At 50.3% G+C, this 14,385-nt stretch overlaps 1 protein-coding gene across 2 annotated transcripts in view; it reads right to left on the bottom strand.

Moving 5' to 3' along the window:
• The window catches only part of SEC14L1 (SEC14 like lipid binding 1), a 42,027-nt gene extending 29,230 nt beyond the window's left edge, over positions 1-12,797 (bottom strand). Inside the window, exons 1-3 of one of the 2 annotated variants that reach the window (XM_080923285.1) lie at positions 12,664-12,794; positions 12,278-12,426; positions 10,721-10,813 (exon numbers count right to left, since the gene is read on the bottom strand). In XM_080923285.1, the coding sequence (XP_080779411.1) occupies positions 10,721-10,783 (63 nt within the window). In that variant the 5' untranslated portion in view covers positions 10,784-10,813; positions 12,278-12,426; positions 12,664-12,794. Of the gene's footprint in view, positions 1-10,720; positions 10,814-12,277; positions 12,427-12,663 lie in introns of both variants that reach the window. The other variant, XM_080923284.1, reaches the window with a different exon arrangement.
• Positions 12,798-14,385: the final 1,588 nt, after the last annotated feature.

Here is a 14,385-nt window from a genome sequence, read left to right as displayed (position 1 = left end):
CATGGCCTCCCCCCAGCCATTATGTATGCCACTCAGTGGCCCGCCTCCAAGGCCTGTCACTGAAGACTGACTGGGAGGAATATGAGAGGGCAAATGACTGACATCTGCTGTGCCACCCAACAGAGAGACTGGGAGGTCATGAAAACCTCCAAGGGACTCGGAGGGAGGAGGATACTGACTGGCATAGCAGAGCACAAGTGAGACCAGGAGGATCTGAGGGGAAAGAGACCAGGGGAAAAGGCAAGACTTAAAGCAAGACTCTACACTGGCCCCTGGTGCGTGCTGCCCACTGACTACAGGCATGGAGCAGCTTGGGCTGTGTGCACGGGAGGCTGCTTTAGTTTGTGGCACAGGAGGAGAGCTTAGGCTGTGTGCAGCAGGGGCCTGCTCTGGTTTGCAACACAGTCTGCTCCTGCCTCAGCACCTTTGCTCTTTACTTTGCACAAGCTGGTTCAACAGCAGGCTCCCTGTCAGCCACATAGCAAGCCAGGCTGGTCTCCAGGCCAGATGGGCTCATCAGACAGCCTGTGGAGACGGCTTTGCTGCCCACTGCACACTTGAGAACCTCCACAAGGAAAAGAGGTGTGTCGACTCTCCAAAAAGCCACCAGATTCCAGAAGGCAGTACCCTGGGCTGTCTTGGAATCGTTTCCCACCCCCAGAGACACATGGTCTTCCTTCGCCTCGCTGATACACAGTTAATATCCGGCTAAGTTTCTCCAAAGTTCTAAACTTTTGAGCCACGAGTGGTGGTTCACGCCTGTAATCCCAGCACTGAGGCAGGAGGATTACAAGATCAAAGCCCACCTAGTCTATACTATCAGAGCACAACTCCTCATATTCAGCAGCCTCTGAGGACCACAGCACCCAAGTGCTACACACACAGGCCAGCTGTCTGTGTTTAACACTCCTCAACAAACCACCCCCTGGACACGAGCAGTCAATACAAGGACGTGCCCTCCCCTGCAACTGCCAATCGCTAGTTGAATTTCAAACAAAACCCAGTTTAAGGATCTGGTTGCTATGGATTCCTGAGAGAATCTGCACCAGGGACACGTCAACCCCTCCAGTAGTGACTGACTGAGTCTTCTCGTGTACCCAGACGGGCTTCAAACTTTCCATCTTCACAGCCCGCGTGCTGTGTGCTGAGATCTAGGGGCTTGCCACACTCACTCCAGCTAACAAACCCCTTTCAAAGGAGAAAACAGTCTTTCAATCCCAAGTGTTGCTTTTATTATAATATTATTTAAGCAGATACAGTAGAGAGGTCCAGTGTGTTCCCAGCGCTCCCAGTGCTCCCAGATGCTCACAGAGACTGGGGTGGAAGGACCACACATCAGCCAGCAGCTTGAGCCAGGTTGCCAACATGGCCAGTCCCTGCATCAAAAACAAGCATGCAAGGAAACTGGCAGGCAGGGACAAGCTCTAGTGACAACACACACTCTGCTGGACGTGGCAGCCGGCATAAGACAGCTTATCCGAGACAAAACCATGGTGCCGGCAGCTCCTTCGGACAGGCCCTAGCTCTCTGGCTCTGCTAAGCAGGCTGCAGGCTGCTCCTCCCACCACTTTTCCCGTTTAAATCCTCCTCGTCCAGGCAGCTCAGTCCACAAAGCAGCTTGTGCTGTACTAGGCTCTAACGCACCAGCAGCATGTTAATCCATGTGATGTTTGCTCTCAGCTATTAAGACAACATCATCTGCTGTTCACAAAAATAAAGCAAACCACTGCTGCCCAGCAGTGCTGGCCACAGACACAAGGGAAAGCCAAAGATCTCTGTGTGCTGATGCACATTCTTCCGTTATGAAAAGAAAAGGCCAGCTCTGGTTACAGAGTTAAGACACCAGGGCTGCAGGCAGCTCTCACTAGGCAGAACACTCTCCTAGGAATCCCTGGACCCAATCACAGAGCCGGAATAAGCAGGTGTGTGGCACACACGCCTACAACTTTAGTACTTGAGGTGAAGATGGGAGTTAGGGAGTCCAAGGTCATCTGTGTGGCATACAGGGAGTTGGGGATAGATAAGATAAAGTACGGCAGAACAGACTGTAAATGCACCTCAACAGTTCTGCACAGCCCTTCTAGTCAAGCTCCACTTGGCAGAACTGTTTGGCTTTTCACAGTGTAAAAGATAATCCGTGGCCTTCAGAAAAGCATTTGGTGTTCCAGGGAACTGCAGCTGTCAGCTTTAAAAATGCCATGTGCTTGCCCACACAAAAGGATGCAGTGAGCTATGGAAATATTATCCAGTGTCAGGAACTAGAATCAAAGCCATGTGGACTCAGCAGAGGCGCCAGCAAAGTTCCTATAGTGCCCAGCTGTCAGGCCTGCAGCTTCGCAGAGCAGCTTAAGTCACACTTAAGTCAGAAGACCAGAAGTCAAGAGCAGCCCAGGCCAGCCCAGAACCCTGAGGGGCAGGGCCACCTGTGGAAAGCGGTTGTTCTGCCACAGCCGTTCCCCCAAAATGGCAAGGCTGCCCAATTCTCACCACTGAGGACGTTTGTGTGTCATCTCGCCCACAGCAGGCTACATGAGAAAGCCAGTGCTGTGTGGGCAAGGCTTCGAAAGACAGAAGCATGGGCTAGAAGGATGGCCATTCTTCAATTTCATTTAATGGGTACAGTGTTGGCTGAAATGCTGGTTAAGCCAAGTGTACTGTAATTAACTACTTCTGTAGTTAATACCCTACGCTATTCACTTAAAATACATTTAAATGAATTTACTATATGCATATTTACAACCATAAAAATTTAATATACAGTACAAATCTACCAGAAAATTAGCAAATAAAGCCATTCACATGGTTAAGACAGGAAAGCCCCCACTTGTTAATGTAACTTTGCGATTACTAGCTGCCCAAAAGAAGGCACAAATCACGAATACAATGCCCCAAGGTGTGCCCACTCCTATTAGACAGCAGACAGAAGCTGACCACACAGCCTCTGAAAGACCTGTTCCTTTAAAATTTTAAGTTTAAAATGTTACAACTGGGGCTGGAGAGATGGCTCAGTGGTTAAGAGCACTGACTGCTCTCCCAGAGGTCCTGAGTTCAATTCCCAGCAACCACATGGTGGCTCACAACCATCTGTAATGGGATTTGATGTCCTCTTCTGGTGTGTCTGAAGACAGCAACAGTGTACTCACATACATTAAATAAATAAATAAGTAAATAAATTTTTAAAAAACGGTTACACCCGGAACCCACCTGCTTTCTCTTAACTCTGGAGAAGGGTCTAACCTAGCCGCTTTCTAGCTTGACCAGGTTTCAGAAGCCCAGCACCTGATGGTGACACCGCAGACGGTATGCCTGCATGTAGAAATGCTGGCTTAGCAGAGTCAGCACAGGAAGGTGAAAACTAGCATTGTAAACACTGCTGTTAACCACTAACACAGGGGTGAGTCGGGCTGGTGTCTGGGACACTCCTACAGCACCCCATTATCCAAGTCATTCTAAACCTGCAACTTTCAGCTCTGGCCTGGGTTTCCAGTATATGCACAGACAAGAAACACACACGAAAAGAAATGCATCTCTTCATTAGGACAAACAGACATCACAGAAGAACAGCTACCAAGAAAACCGACTCAGTGAAGAACAACTTGTCAGAGTTAGACATGTTAAACAAAAGCAAAAAAAAAAAAAAAAAAAAAAAAACCAAAACCAGATTACCTCTGTGAGTTGGGGGCCTATGTGGTCAGGGGCAATTCCAGGTCAGCCAGGGCTACACAGAGAAACCCTGTCTGGAAAAACAAAAGAAAATCCAACAACTCATCTCTCAGAGTGAAGAACGTTACTTGAAATGAAGCTGGTGCTCAGCAGGGAGCTGATGAGAGCTGTGTGCCACGGAGCAGACTCGTTCAGTCCGGTCAGCCTCAGCCACCCACAAACTATGACCTACATCAGTCTCTTAGGACACGATCCAAGTGTAAGTCACAAACACACCCCACCAAAAGATGTTCCAGTGTGACCTGTCACACCCTTCAGGACCAGTGGCTGGGATGTAACTCAGCGCAGTTCAATTCCCCAACACAGGATCAAATCATCACTACCAGAAGCAGAAGTGATGCAGACATGAGCATCTTCCCAGGCCCACCATTCTTAAGACAGATCCCTTTAGTATATATTCAGGATAAAGAGCAAGACAGACCTTAGGAACCATCTAACCGCTGGGTGAAACACAGACGTTGTCTTTCCTTCCTTCTCTCCCTTCCCCAAGTGAGCTCTCACTGTGTTGTCCAGTCTGTACGCAAATTCTAGGCTCAAGTGAGCCTCCTGCATCAACTTCCTCAGTAGCTGGGATGCAGAGGAACTGCATAGCATTTTCCTTAAACAAATAAACAAAAACCCTGCCACCCCAGCCTCCAAGCACGCCCTCCCCACTGGTGTTCCTACAGTGGCAGTCTCCATGAGGGACCGGAATAAGAGAGTGGGAAAGTACAGAGCCCATGTGGACACCTGACATCTACCTCCCACAGACCCGCCTTCTCAAGGGCTTCCTGCACACTCCACAGAAATCTGCCAATGAAGCCATGGGGAAGAGTGCAAGCACGCCGCCCAAGTCACCGGGTTAAGAAGAGACTATAAATAGGCCGGCCCAGTTTCCCCTGAAGACACTGGGCACTCAGCCCGCACTCAGCCCGCACATCCGCAGCATCTGCACTCATCACGGGAGCAAATGGGAGCAAATGGAGCAGTGGTTTTAGCTGTGTCTGCCTCCAGCTGCAGGCTTTGGAGGAGGAGAGGGCAGTTAGGTGACTGAACTCAGGCTGGGCTCTCTGCCTCCTGGGTAAGACAACAACGCAGGATAAACGATGACCTAGTTTGACTAACAAATCAGAGGTGGGGTTGCAAACAAGGAGAAGGGAGCTCAGAACAGGGGCCAAGAGGAGGCACCATATGCAAAGCCAAGTAAGCCAGTGCTTCTCAACCTTCCTGGTGCTGCGACCCTTTAACACAGTTCCTCATGTTGTGGTGACCCCCAACCATTTTCACTAACTGTAATGCTATTACTGCTGTGAATCATACTGTAAATATCTGATATGTGACACACACACACACCCACAAAGGGATGGAGACCCACAAATTGAGAACCACTGAAGTCAGCGATAAATCCATTTTCTTTCTAGGTTTCTGAAAAGGAGGCAGCGTAAGTGACAGCAAGGAAGGATGACCATCAACTGGAGTGGAAACATGGAAAGCAAACTACAACAGCCCATTGTGACAGCAAGTCAGGCACACATCATGTGTGTCTAGGATCCTCAGTCACCACCACACGCTCACGCATGACCATACACCATGACCCTCACAGCCTGGAGGTAACAGCACACCACCCAAATAACCGACCAGACCCTTAGTCACCATCAGAGGTAACAGACCACACTCTGCCACCACCAGGCTGCACCAGGCTGCACCAGCCGCACCAGTGCCGAGCTCTCTCAGTCTCCTCGGGAGCAATGTGCTTGCTGATTCATGAAAGTAGAGATTCACTCCACCTAGGCTTGGCGGTGCTGCCCTATAATCTCATCTACTCGGGAGATGGAGGCGGAAGATCAAGCATCTAAAGCCTAAACCATAGGAAAAAGAACTCAACACATACCAGGCTGTGTCTAACTAACACACAACCGGAAACCATATCAGAAAAAGACCAGGGATTAAACCTCAGATGAAGGGAAGAAAATACAGTTTAAGAAGATGAAAGGGGGACTAGAGGGACGGCCCAGCAGGTAAAGCACTGGCTGCTCTTGCAGAGGACCCAGGTTCAATTCCCAGCACCCACATGGCAGCTCACAATTGATTATAACTGGAGATACCTCTGAGCATACCAAACACACACACGGTGCACACACATACATGTAGACAAAACACTCTGACACACACACAAATAACATAAACATAAAAGTAATAAAAGGCTGGCTGGCAGCACAGCGCAGTCAACAGTGCTGCTGTGCGTCCGGGGGCAGCCCCCAGCCTCCACAGCTCGCCCAAAGGGAGTCGGGAAACTTGGGGGCCCCTTCCTCCTGTTTACAAATGGCCGGAATGATAAAGCCGAGCTCCAAATGCCCATGGGATGTAAAAGGCTCACGGCAGAACCAGCTGTGTGCACAAAAGGACTTGCTTTTGTCTCGTACTTGGAGGTGGGCAAAGAGGTACCAGAACAGGGCAGAGGAGGATATGTCTGCCCACCACTGGCTACTCAGCGGGGCACAGGTGGGATTAGCATCTGCACTGAGCAAATCTGTTTTCCTCCTTCCAGTGTTAGAGAGGCTGCAAGATATAAAACAGGAAGTGGGAAAAGCCCTCGGAAGGAAGAGGGAGGAAGGCAGCAGCACACTGTCCGGTGGGCTATTTAACCAACAGCCACTCAGCAAGCAGGACTTCTGGTTCTACGACTGCACAGCAGCCGTTCTCACTGCTACTGCAGCATGTGCCAACCTGTCACCTCACAGGTAAAGAAGCACTGGCTTTCATCAGCACAGAGGGGCCATCTTTGGAGGAAGCCCTAGATAACCTAAGGATCCAAGGAAACACAAAGCCCCATGATAGCAGGGTCCCCACCGAATCCAGGAAGGGTTCAGGTGACTAAGGAGAGTCCCACTGCTCAGGCCCTGCACACTGTGTGCTTTCAGGAAACAAGGTGACACCACAGCTGAGGACCACACAGCACCTTTGACAAGAGAAGCCAATACAGTCAAGCCAAAGATCTAACACTGACAAGTACTAAGGACAAGTCGGAGTGCGACTGAGACCCGGCAGTAACCATGTGCCCAGGGGCAGTGAGGCCCTGGGTTCACCCCCTCCCCCCAGCAGAGAACGGGAAAGAACAGGGAAGGGAGGGAGACATGAGGCATGCCTCCAGCAGTACGAGGGAAGCAGGGCAGGACACGCTGAACAAGATGTGAAGAGACAGATGGGAAAGGCAAGCATGTGAGGCAAAGGAGAATAAAAAGACATGGAGGGGCAGGAAGGCACCAGCTCACAGACCGAGAACACGGATTTTAAAGGGCCAAGGCCAGGACCAGGCAGGAATGGCCCCGTAGAGACAGCAGGTAGCAGGAAATTGCCTCCAGAACCAACGGGTTGGTGTGTGTGTGTGTGTGTGTGTGTGTGTCCACATGTGCCCTGAGGGGCTCAAAATCTGAGGGGGAACTGGGTCACTATCACTATAGGACAAGGGCTCAGGGTGAGAGGCTGAAGGGACAGACTGCATGACCCACAGGCACAATCTTCAGGGTGTCCAACTACAGCAGTGAGGCATAGGCTCTGTGGCATGCACAGAGAAACCAGGTTGTGGACAGGAGGGAGAGGGAGAGGGTGCCCAGTGTACCCCACCCCAAAGCGGGATGCCAGGACTAGAGCAGGACAGTTATGAGTGCTGGGGCGGGGCAACGGTGACAGAGCCTTTCTATCACACATCCCCGGTCCACAGAGACAGCTGTCCTTGACAGAAAATACCACAACTCTTACCCCATGGCCTCCCAGCCCTCCCCCACCACATCCAGCCAGAGCATCTTTAACATACCAAAAATTCTCTCTGCCGTTTGTTTTTGAGTCAGGGTCTGACCCTAGTCTGAGTCTGAGTCTCCAGTGCATGGCTACACTGTCTGGTTTTAAAGCTTGTGCTTTGTCCTAGGCTTCAGAAAAGGAAACGGTGCCACCCCAACATGTCCACCTTTGCCTGGTCCTGAACCCTGATCTGTGGGGCACACTGGATACTCCTAGGAGTGTACTCCCTTTGGGTAGACAAGGCAGTTAAAGCAAGCAGAAGGAAGCCATCCAGGAAATGTGTCAAGCTGGTACCTGAAGATGTGGACATCACCGTGGACAAGAACCTTTACAAAATATGTCGGAACTCACATTATCAGGAGCACGGGTGACAAAAAGAACACAGATCTAAGAATATCATCGTCCCACCAACTCCCCTCACCCACAGCAGGGCAAGGAGCTGCCACCTTCTCCACTTCTGCAGGCATTTCTAAGCTAACCTCTCTCTCAGCAAAACTCTGTAGAATGTCACAATGCCTGCTCAAAACTGTCATCTCAGCTCGAAGTTTGCTTAAATGCCATTTTTTAATTAAAACGAGCTAAAGAAACCTTTAGCATTTAAAAAATGTTATTGATGCCTGAGCCAACAACAAACTTTCCTTTATTCAATCAAAATGCAATTAAAAGGTTACCCCACTGTCTGTACCAGGCAATGCTCAGCTGATCATTTTCTGTAATCCAGTCACAAAACCTGGCTTCATAGGAACACAGGGGTAAGCTGGAGGAGCCCCTTTCCTCCTAGCTTCTCCAGGGAACTGGCTCCCACCTGTTTAGTGCCCCTCCCCCTCCCCTTTCCTTCCCTTCCCCTCCACCTCCGAGGAGGAGCTACAATGCCCCCCCCCCCAGTGCAACTGGTTCCACAGCACATATATACTATGCTACTAAACACACTGTATATACTGAGGATCTTTCTCCTCAAAACCAGGAAAAAGGTGGGTGGTGCTGTACAGGGCTGGAGCAACTGACCTCTAGTTCTGGAAGGAAGAAATATATTTTCTTTTCAGACTTAAAAAAAATTAACAATCCAAGAGGAAGTTAACCAGTGCCAAACAGAAAAGCAGTTTACAAGTTTTTAAAAACTAGGGATGGCTAAGAATTTGAATTTATGCAAAGTTTGCATAAAATTTGCAAGGCAAACTTCCTAATTTTGAACAGAAAAGGACATCAAGAAGTCTGAACAGTAAGCAACCCAGACACCTTTTTATGAAATCCAGGGCTAGAAGAGGCTAGCCTCTGCCTGACCACAGACTCATTTTTTATGGGAAGGGTAAGTGTGCAAGAGTGGATCAGAGGATGGACACACGTCACTTTCTTTCTGCCTCCTGGGTCTCAGGATCAGACTCAGATCACCTGCCTTCACCAGCTGATCGCTCCCCAGCCCACACTGAGTGTTTTTACAACGGTCTTGGCAACCTAACCTGCCAGCCCCATCCTGCGCCTCCACACACACCTCCCTGACTCCAGCAGCCTTGCAAACTGGAGAAAGGTCAGGTGAAGAGGATGGGTCCAGTCTCTCAAGAATGTGAAGTGGGCCAGCCATGTGACAAGAACTGGCTGCTCAAAAACTCAAAGATGCAACCAGGAATGCCACCGAGTTGGCAGGGAATCACAGGCTGTGGACGGTCAGCACACCATGGGAGACAGCGTAAGCTAAACCAGTGGGGAGTAGCACAGAGGGGTCTACTGGGGGTCCAGGGGTTCCGGTCCAGGCACAGCTAACCACTTCTAGGAGCCACCAGCAGGTTCCAGCCTGTCCCCGTGGGAATTCCTCAACTTCTGTGTGGTTCCTATCACATGACATGTGTCCCTCTAACAAAACTCCTCTCCAGCCGGCTGGGGTACAGGGTGCCTGGGGTACAGGGTGCCGGAAGGAGAGGGAGGGTTGCTCACCAAACCAAAACGCAAACCGAAAAGCATCTTTCTCACCAATCATTCACATAAAATATGTGCCCCCACTCGTAACAACAAACAGGCCTCACACCCAACAGAGACCTGTACAAGGGGCTTCTGTACAAACGGATGCAAACGTCCTGCCCTGACAGAGATGTGGGAGACTTTCCTTAAAACTGATGGATCTGCACGGCTGCGAAAGGGCTTTTCACCCAACATAAATAACACTCCAGTCAGGAAAAAAGCAAGCGATGTTCCCCTGAGAGGATTTACGTTTTTATTTTGCTTTTCAAGACTATTGATCTGACTAATCTCAAAGCTCACTGCTGAGCAGAAGTCCCAAGAACAGGCCAACCCAAGCTCCTCTACATAAAGAACAGAAACAGAGCCAGGCATAATGGCGTGACACTGTAATCCCCAGCACTGGGAAGCCTGAGGCAGCAGGGTCATGAGTTCCAAGCCAGCCTGGGACCCTCACTCTGACAGGAATGAGCACAGGACCCCAGGTGCGGCCAAGTTCGTCTCCCTACCAGGCTATGCGTGTTCTGATCTTGGTGCCAGTAGCACTGGTGTCCCCTAGGTGTGTGACTGTTAAGACAGATGCACTCTTCCTGTGTGTCACACATTTCCATATGGGCCTCAAGCCGTCAGAGTGACATAGACGCAGAGACACAGGGATACTAGGGAGGAGATCACAAGTCACCGGAATAGCACTTGGCTTGTTTTTAATCCAGTGCGATGCTTGTTAGCCCAATTCAGGTAGACAGAAAAAGAAACACTTCAGCTACATTATGTGCAATTCTGCTTTAAACCATGGAAGCGCTATTTGCTGGAAAAACTTACTAAACACTACTTATTAACATGCAGGGGAAACTCCATCTCCCAGTGCTTAGTCCTGAGACCAACTAAGTTGAATTCCCTCAGGAACAGAGCTCTCTCCCAAACAAACATCGTAAGGAAGGAACAGCCCTCCCTGTTCAGCATCTACTTGAGCAAAGAAAACCAAGCAAAATTCCTAGGAAATGCTTGGTCAGGATCCCACTTCTGCATTCTCTGAGGTGAATGATGCAAGCACACAAGTCACCTCAGATACACTGAAAAAAACAAACGCACAGATATGCAGCTTCAGAGGCTTGTTGCTTAAACCGCCAGACTCTGGACGCGGGTCACAGCCACTGTCACATAGCGGGGCAGAGCTCGTGAGGCAAGGATAACAATGAGCAGGGTTTGCAGATCATCCAAGTTTAATCTTAAAAGGAAGCCAGAGTAAACTGAAATGCGAAGTACTTACAGCCATAATTAACTCAAAGGGATGTTTATACACCCGCACTGGGGACTGGTATTTTTGCACCATGGTTGTAATTCAATAGCAATCTTCTTACTCCTGAAAAACAAAAATACATGTAATAAATAACCACATTACAGAAAAAAAAGTGAGTCTAAATTCAAGCATCCTACCACATCCTAGAGAACACCACAGGTCACAATCCTAAACACACCTGCAAACAAAAGAGGATTCACTCAGTCTCACAGGGGAAGCGCAGGGCATTAAGAACAAGCAAAGACAGCCCACATGGGAGGAGGGACCACACTGATCTGGGGGAGGCCCTTTGCCCCCCCCCCCCATGGGCATCCCTGAGTCTCTGGCCCAGGTCAGGAAATCTGGTCCTCGGCAACCATGAAACCCTAGGATTCAATTATTCCCGTTTCTCTTGAACAACTTCTACAAGGAACCAAGTGAAAATGTAACATATTAAGGCCAAAGCTCTGGGGATGACCTGACACACAAAGCTGGGGGGACCCTACTCTTTTCTTAACTGATGAAATCCTCCTTAAGCGATGGCTTCAAAGGGAACTTTGACTGCACTGTTTTTTTTTTCCTGTTTTCTAACTGCACGCTCCAATTTCAGAGACTGTCTTCTACTAACAGCAGGAAGACTGCCCAGCTCCAGCTAAGGGGTTCCAAAAACCCTCCAGCCTCCAGAAGCTTTGATCCTACAAAGCGATCAATTATATGCTCAAGCCTCAGGTCAAGGAACCCTCCTTTGCATACGGAATCACTCCAGTGCAGGCAAGGGCCGGGTTTCTCCGAAAATACCCTTGCGTCCGGAGTCATCTAGAACATTTTGCTCACCTACTTAAAAGAGGAGAAAAAAAAGGAAGGAAAGTCCAGTGAGCCCAGTAGTCCCAGTGAGGCTCAACCAATAAGGATGTTATTTTATCTTTGTACAGTCAAAAGACAATCAAAAATTCAAAAGTTCTAGGTATCCCAAATTACAGCTGTTTAAAAGAACAAACAAAACCCCTACTCTGATATACTTCAGAGGGTTGCTATCTACAGCTGCACTTCTACAATGTTTATCTTGCTTTAAACAGGTCTGGAACTTTCTCTGGTATGTTTGCTTGGCATAGTACTCAGAAGGAGCAGGTTATGCTGGAACACCACCCTCCAACAGTTGGAAAACTACAAAGGCTAGTAACTCTGGGTGACCTCAAGCATGCCATTCGCCTTTCCTGATTCCATCTCTGTGAGACGATCTAACACTCAGCAGCTCTCAAACCCATGAGGCCGGGAGCCAGACTCCTCAGTTCTCCAAACTCAAGCCTTCATTAATCTCGATGTAGGCGCTGACGCGTCCTGGAGCGCAGAGACAGCGTTCCATTCACTCTCGTAAAAACCTTACAACGCTGGTGCGCGGTGGGGAAATCTAATAATCATTTATATTTTTTTAATTGAGAAAATTAGTTTTCGGGTATCTCCCAAATAAAAGGAGGAAGATTACCAGGTGCTGACGGGTAGGGGAGAAGATGCGAGCTCTGTGTGGTGCCTGTATTAAGAAACTCTTACCCAAAGTGATTACACTGAAGGACCAGCTTGCTCGCCAGCTCCCTGAACTTGAGCCAAATCTCGGTTTTGGGAGGTCTGGTCCAGATCCACGCCCTGCGCGGGCATCCGGAGTGACCTCGGCCAAATGGCACCGGGGGCCAGGGCTGCCTCTGTTGCATGATAATTGGTGTTTGAAATTCAGCTCAGGGTCGGCCCCGGGGGAGCGCCTCCCTGCAGGCCGGGGCTGGACGGAGGGGGCGGGCCGGGTTCGGGCGGCGGCGGCGGAGGGACCGGGCGGGCTCCGCAGTCCCGGAGATGGCGAGCGCCCCTGGCCGTCGCGGCAGAGGGAGCTGGCCGGGGGCGGGGACCCGGGCGCGCTCCTACCCTCCACGACGACACGCGCTTACCTCTTGTCAGAAGGACCGGGTCGGGGGCGCTGGGCGGCGGGATGCGTTCATGCCGGCGGCTCTGTGGGGAGAGAGCCGCGCCACAGGCTCGGCTGCCGCCGCTCCACCGCCGGTTCCGGGGACGGGAATCCGGGCGGGAGGGCCGAGGGGCGCGGCGAGGGCTGGAGTGGTTGTTACGGGTGACGGAGAGGGCGGGGCCAGCCTGGGACGGCCGCGCGTGCGCACACCGGGCCGAGGGGGCGGGGGAAGGAGCCGGAGGCGGTTGCTATGGAGGGGGAGGGGCGGCCGCTGGGCTTGCTGGAAGCCGTACTGCGCCTGCGCGAGTTACCAATCCGCGCGTGCGTAGGAGGGGCTCAGGACGTGGTCTGCTTAGACTGGGAACTAGCCTCAGAGGCTCCTTCTCTCGGCGCCAGGGGGAAGGGACGTGGCGATGGGCGAGGCTTCGCAATTTGCTGCCACGGACTCCAGAAAAAATTCAAATGTGCACTTCGGCCGCTGTCCTTCCGCAGAGCGGGAACTGGGACTTCTGCGGGACGTCAGCTAAGCTGGCCCTCCAGTTTAGATTCTGCGCGCCTGCGCTGTCTGAGCTTCGTTATTTTTTTTTAATTAATTAATTTATTTATTTGAGGCTCAGAAGCATCCTGCGCTTGCACTCATTTAGTGTCCCGATTGCATTCTGGCCTAGTCATGGAGATGGAGCGAACAGGATGGGAGGAGTTGGGTGTAACTCAAGCACCCTTGTCAACACATCCAGATGGCTGAGGAATGTCAGGCTGTGGGATGGCGCTAAGGCGAGGGGCCTCGGTAGGGTGCTAGGTGTGCCTTGCATTTCAACGTCTCCAACTTTAAAACTTAAGAGGGACGCACGGACGGACGGACGGAGACCGTTTAGGAGTCCTGAAGACGGGCGGGCGACTATAAGCAGACACCTGGCACATCCACCCACACAGCAAAGCTAGTTTTAGAAGCAACACACAATTTCTCCATCAATGTCACTGTTGTTCCGTTCACATTAGTCACCCCGGGTGGCTGTACTTTCAAGGTTGCCTTGCACACAAGTTTGGAAATTTCCTTCAGGACCTGTTTACCCACCACACAAACATCATTCATCGCTCGACTACACTTTATTTCCAACCCCAACTATCATTTTCCAGCAATGCTACCCATTACTCGGGCTGGTGATGACTTGTGTCCATTTGTAAGGATCACATTCACCTTTAAAAGATGCTTTGGAAGAGAGAGATGTGTAAGATGAGCCCCCGTAGGAGCAAATGGCAGCACCTAATGAGCCAGTCTTACCCAGAGCACACCATTCTGACCAACCTACAGATGCAACCACAAATTTACAGGAAAGAAGGACGGTGCTGAATTACAGCAAGAGAAGCACAGATCTCGGGGTGCAAAACAGACATCGTCTTTATCAAATAATTTCTAAAGAAAGATGGGGGGCTGGAGAGAGGGCTCAGCAGTTAAGAGCACTGACTGTTCTTCCAGAAGTCTTGAGTTCAATTCTTAGCAATCACATGGTGGCTCACAACCATCTGTAATGAGATCTGATGCCCTCTTCTGGTGTGTCTGAAGACAGCTACAGTGTATTCATATAAGTAAATCTTTAAAAAAAAAAAACAAAAAACAAAAAACAAAAACTCCTCAGCTACCTCACCAGACCCCCGCTAAAGTAACAAGCTTAAATAAAAACATTTGCTTTGTGGTATAAGGCCT

This window comes from Micromys minutus (genome assembly GCF_963924665.1).
Source record: "Micromys minutus genome assembly, chromosome: 10".
Taxonomy (NCBI): domain Eukaryota; kingdom Metazoa; phylum Chordata; class Mammalia; order Rodentia; family Muridae; genus Micromys; species Micromys minutus.
The sequence above is the reverse complement of the archived record's forward strand: the minus strand, read 5'-3'. Positions and strand labels throughout refer to the sequence as shown.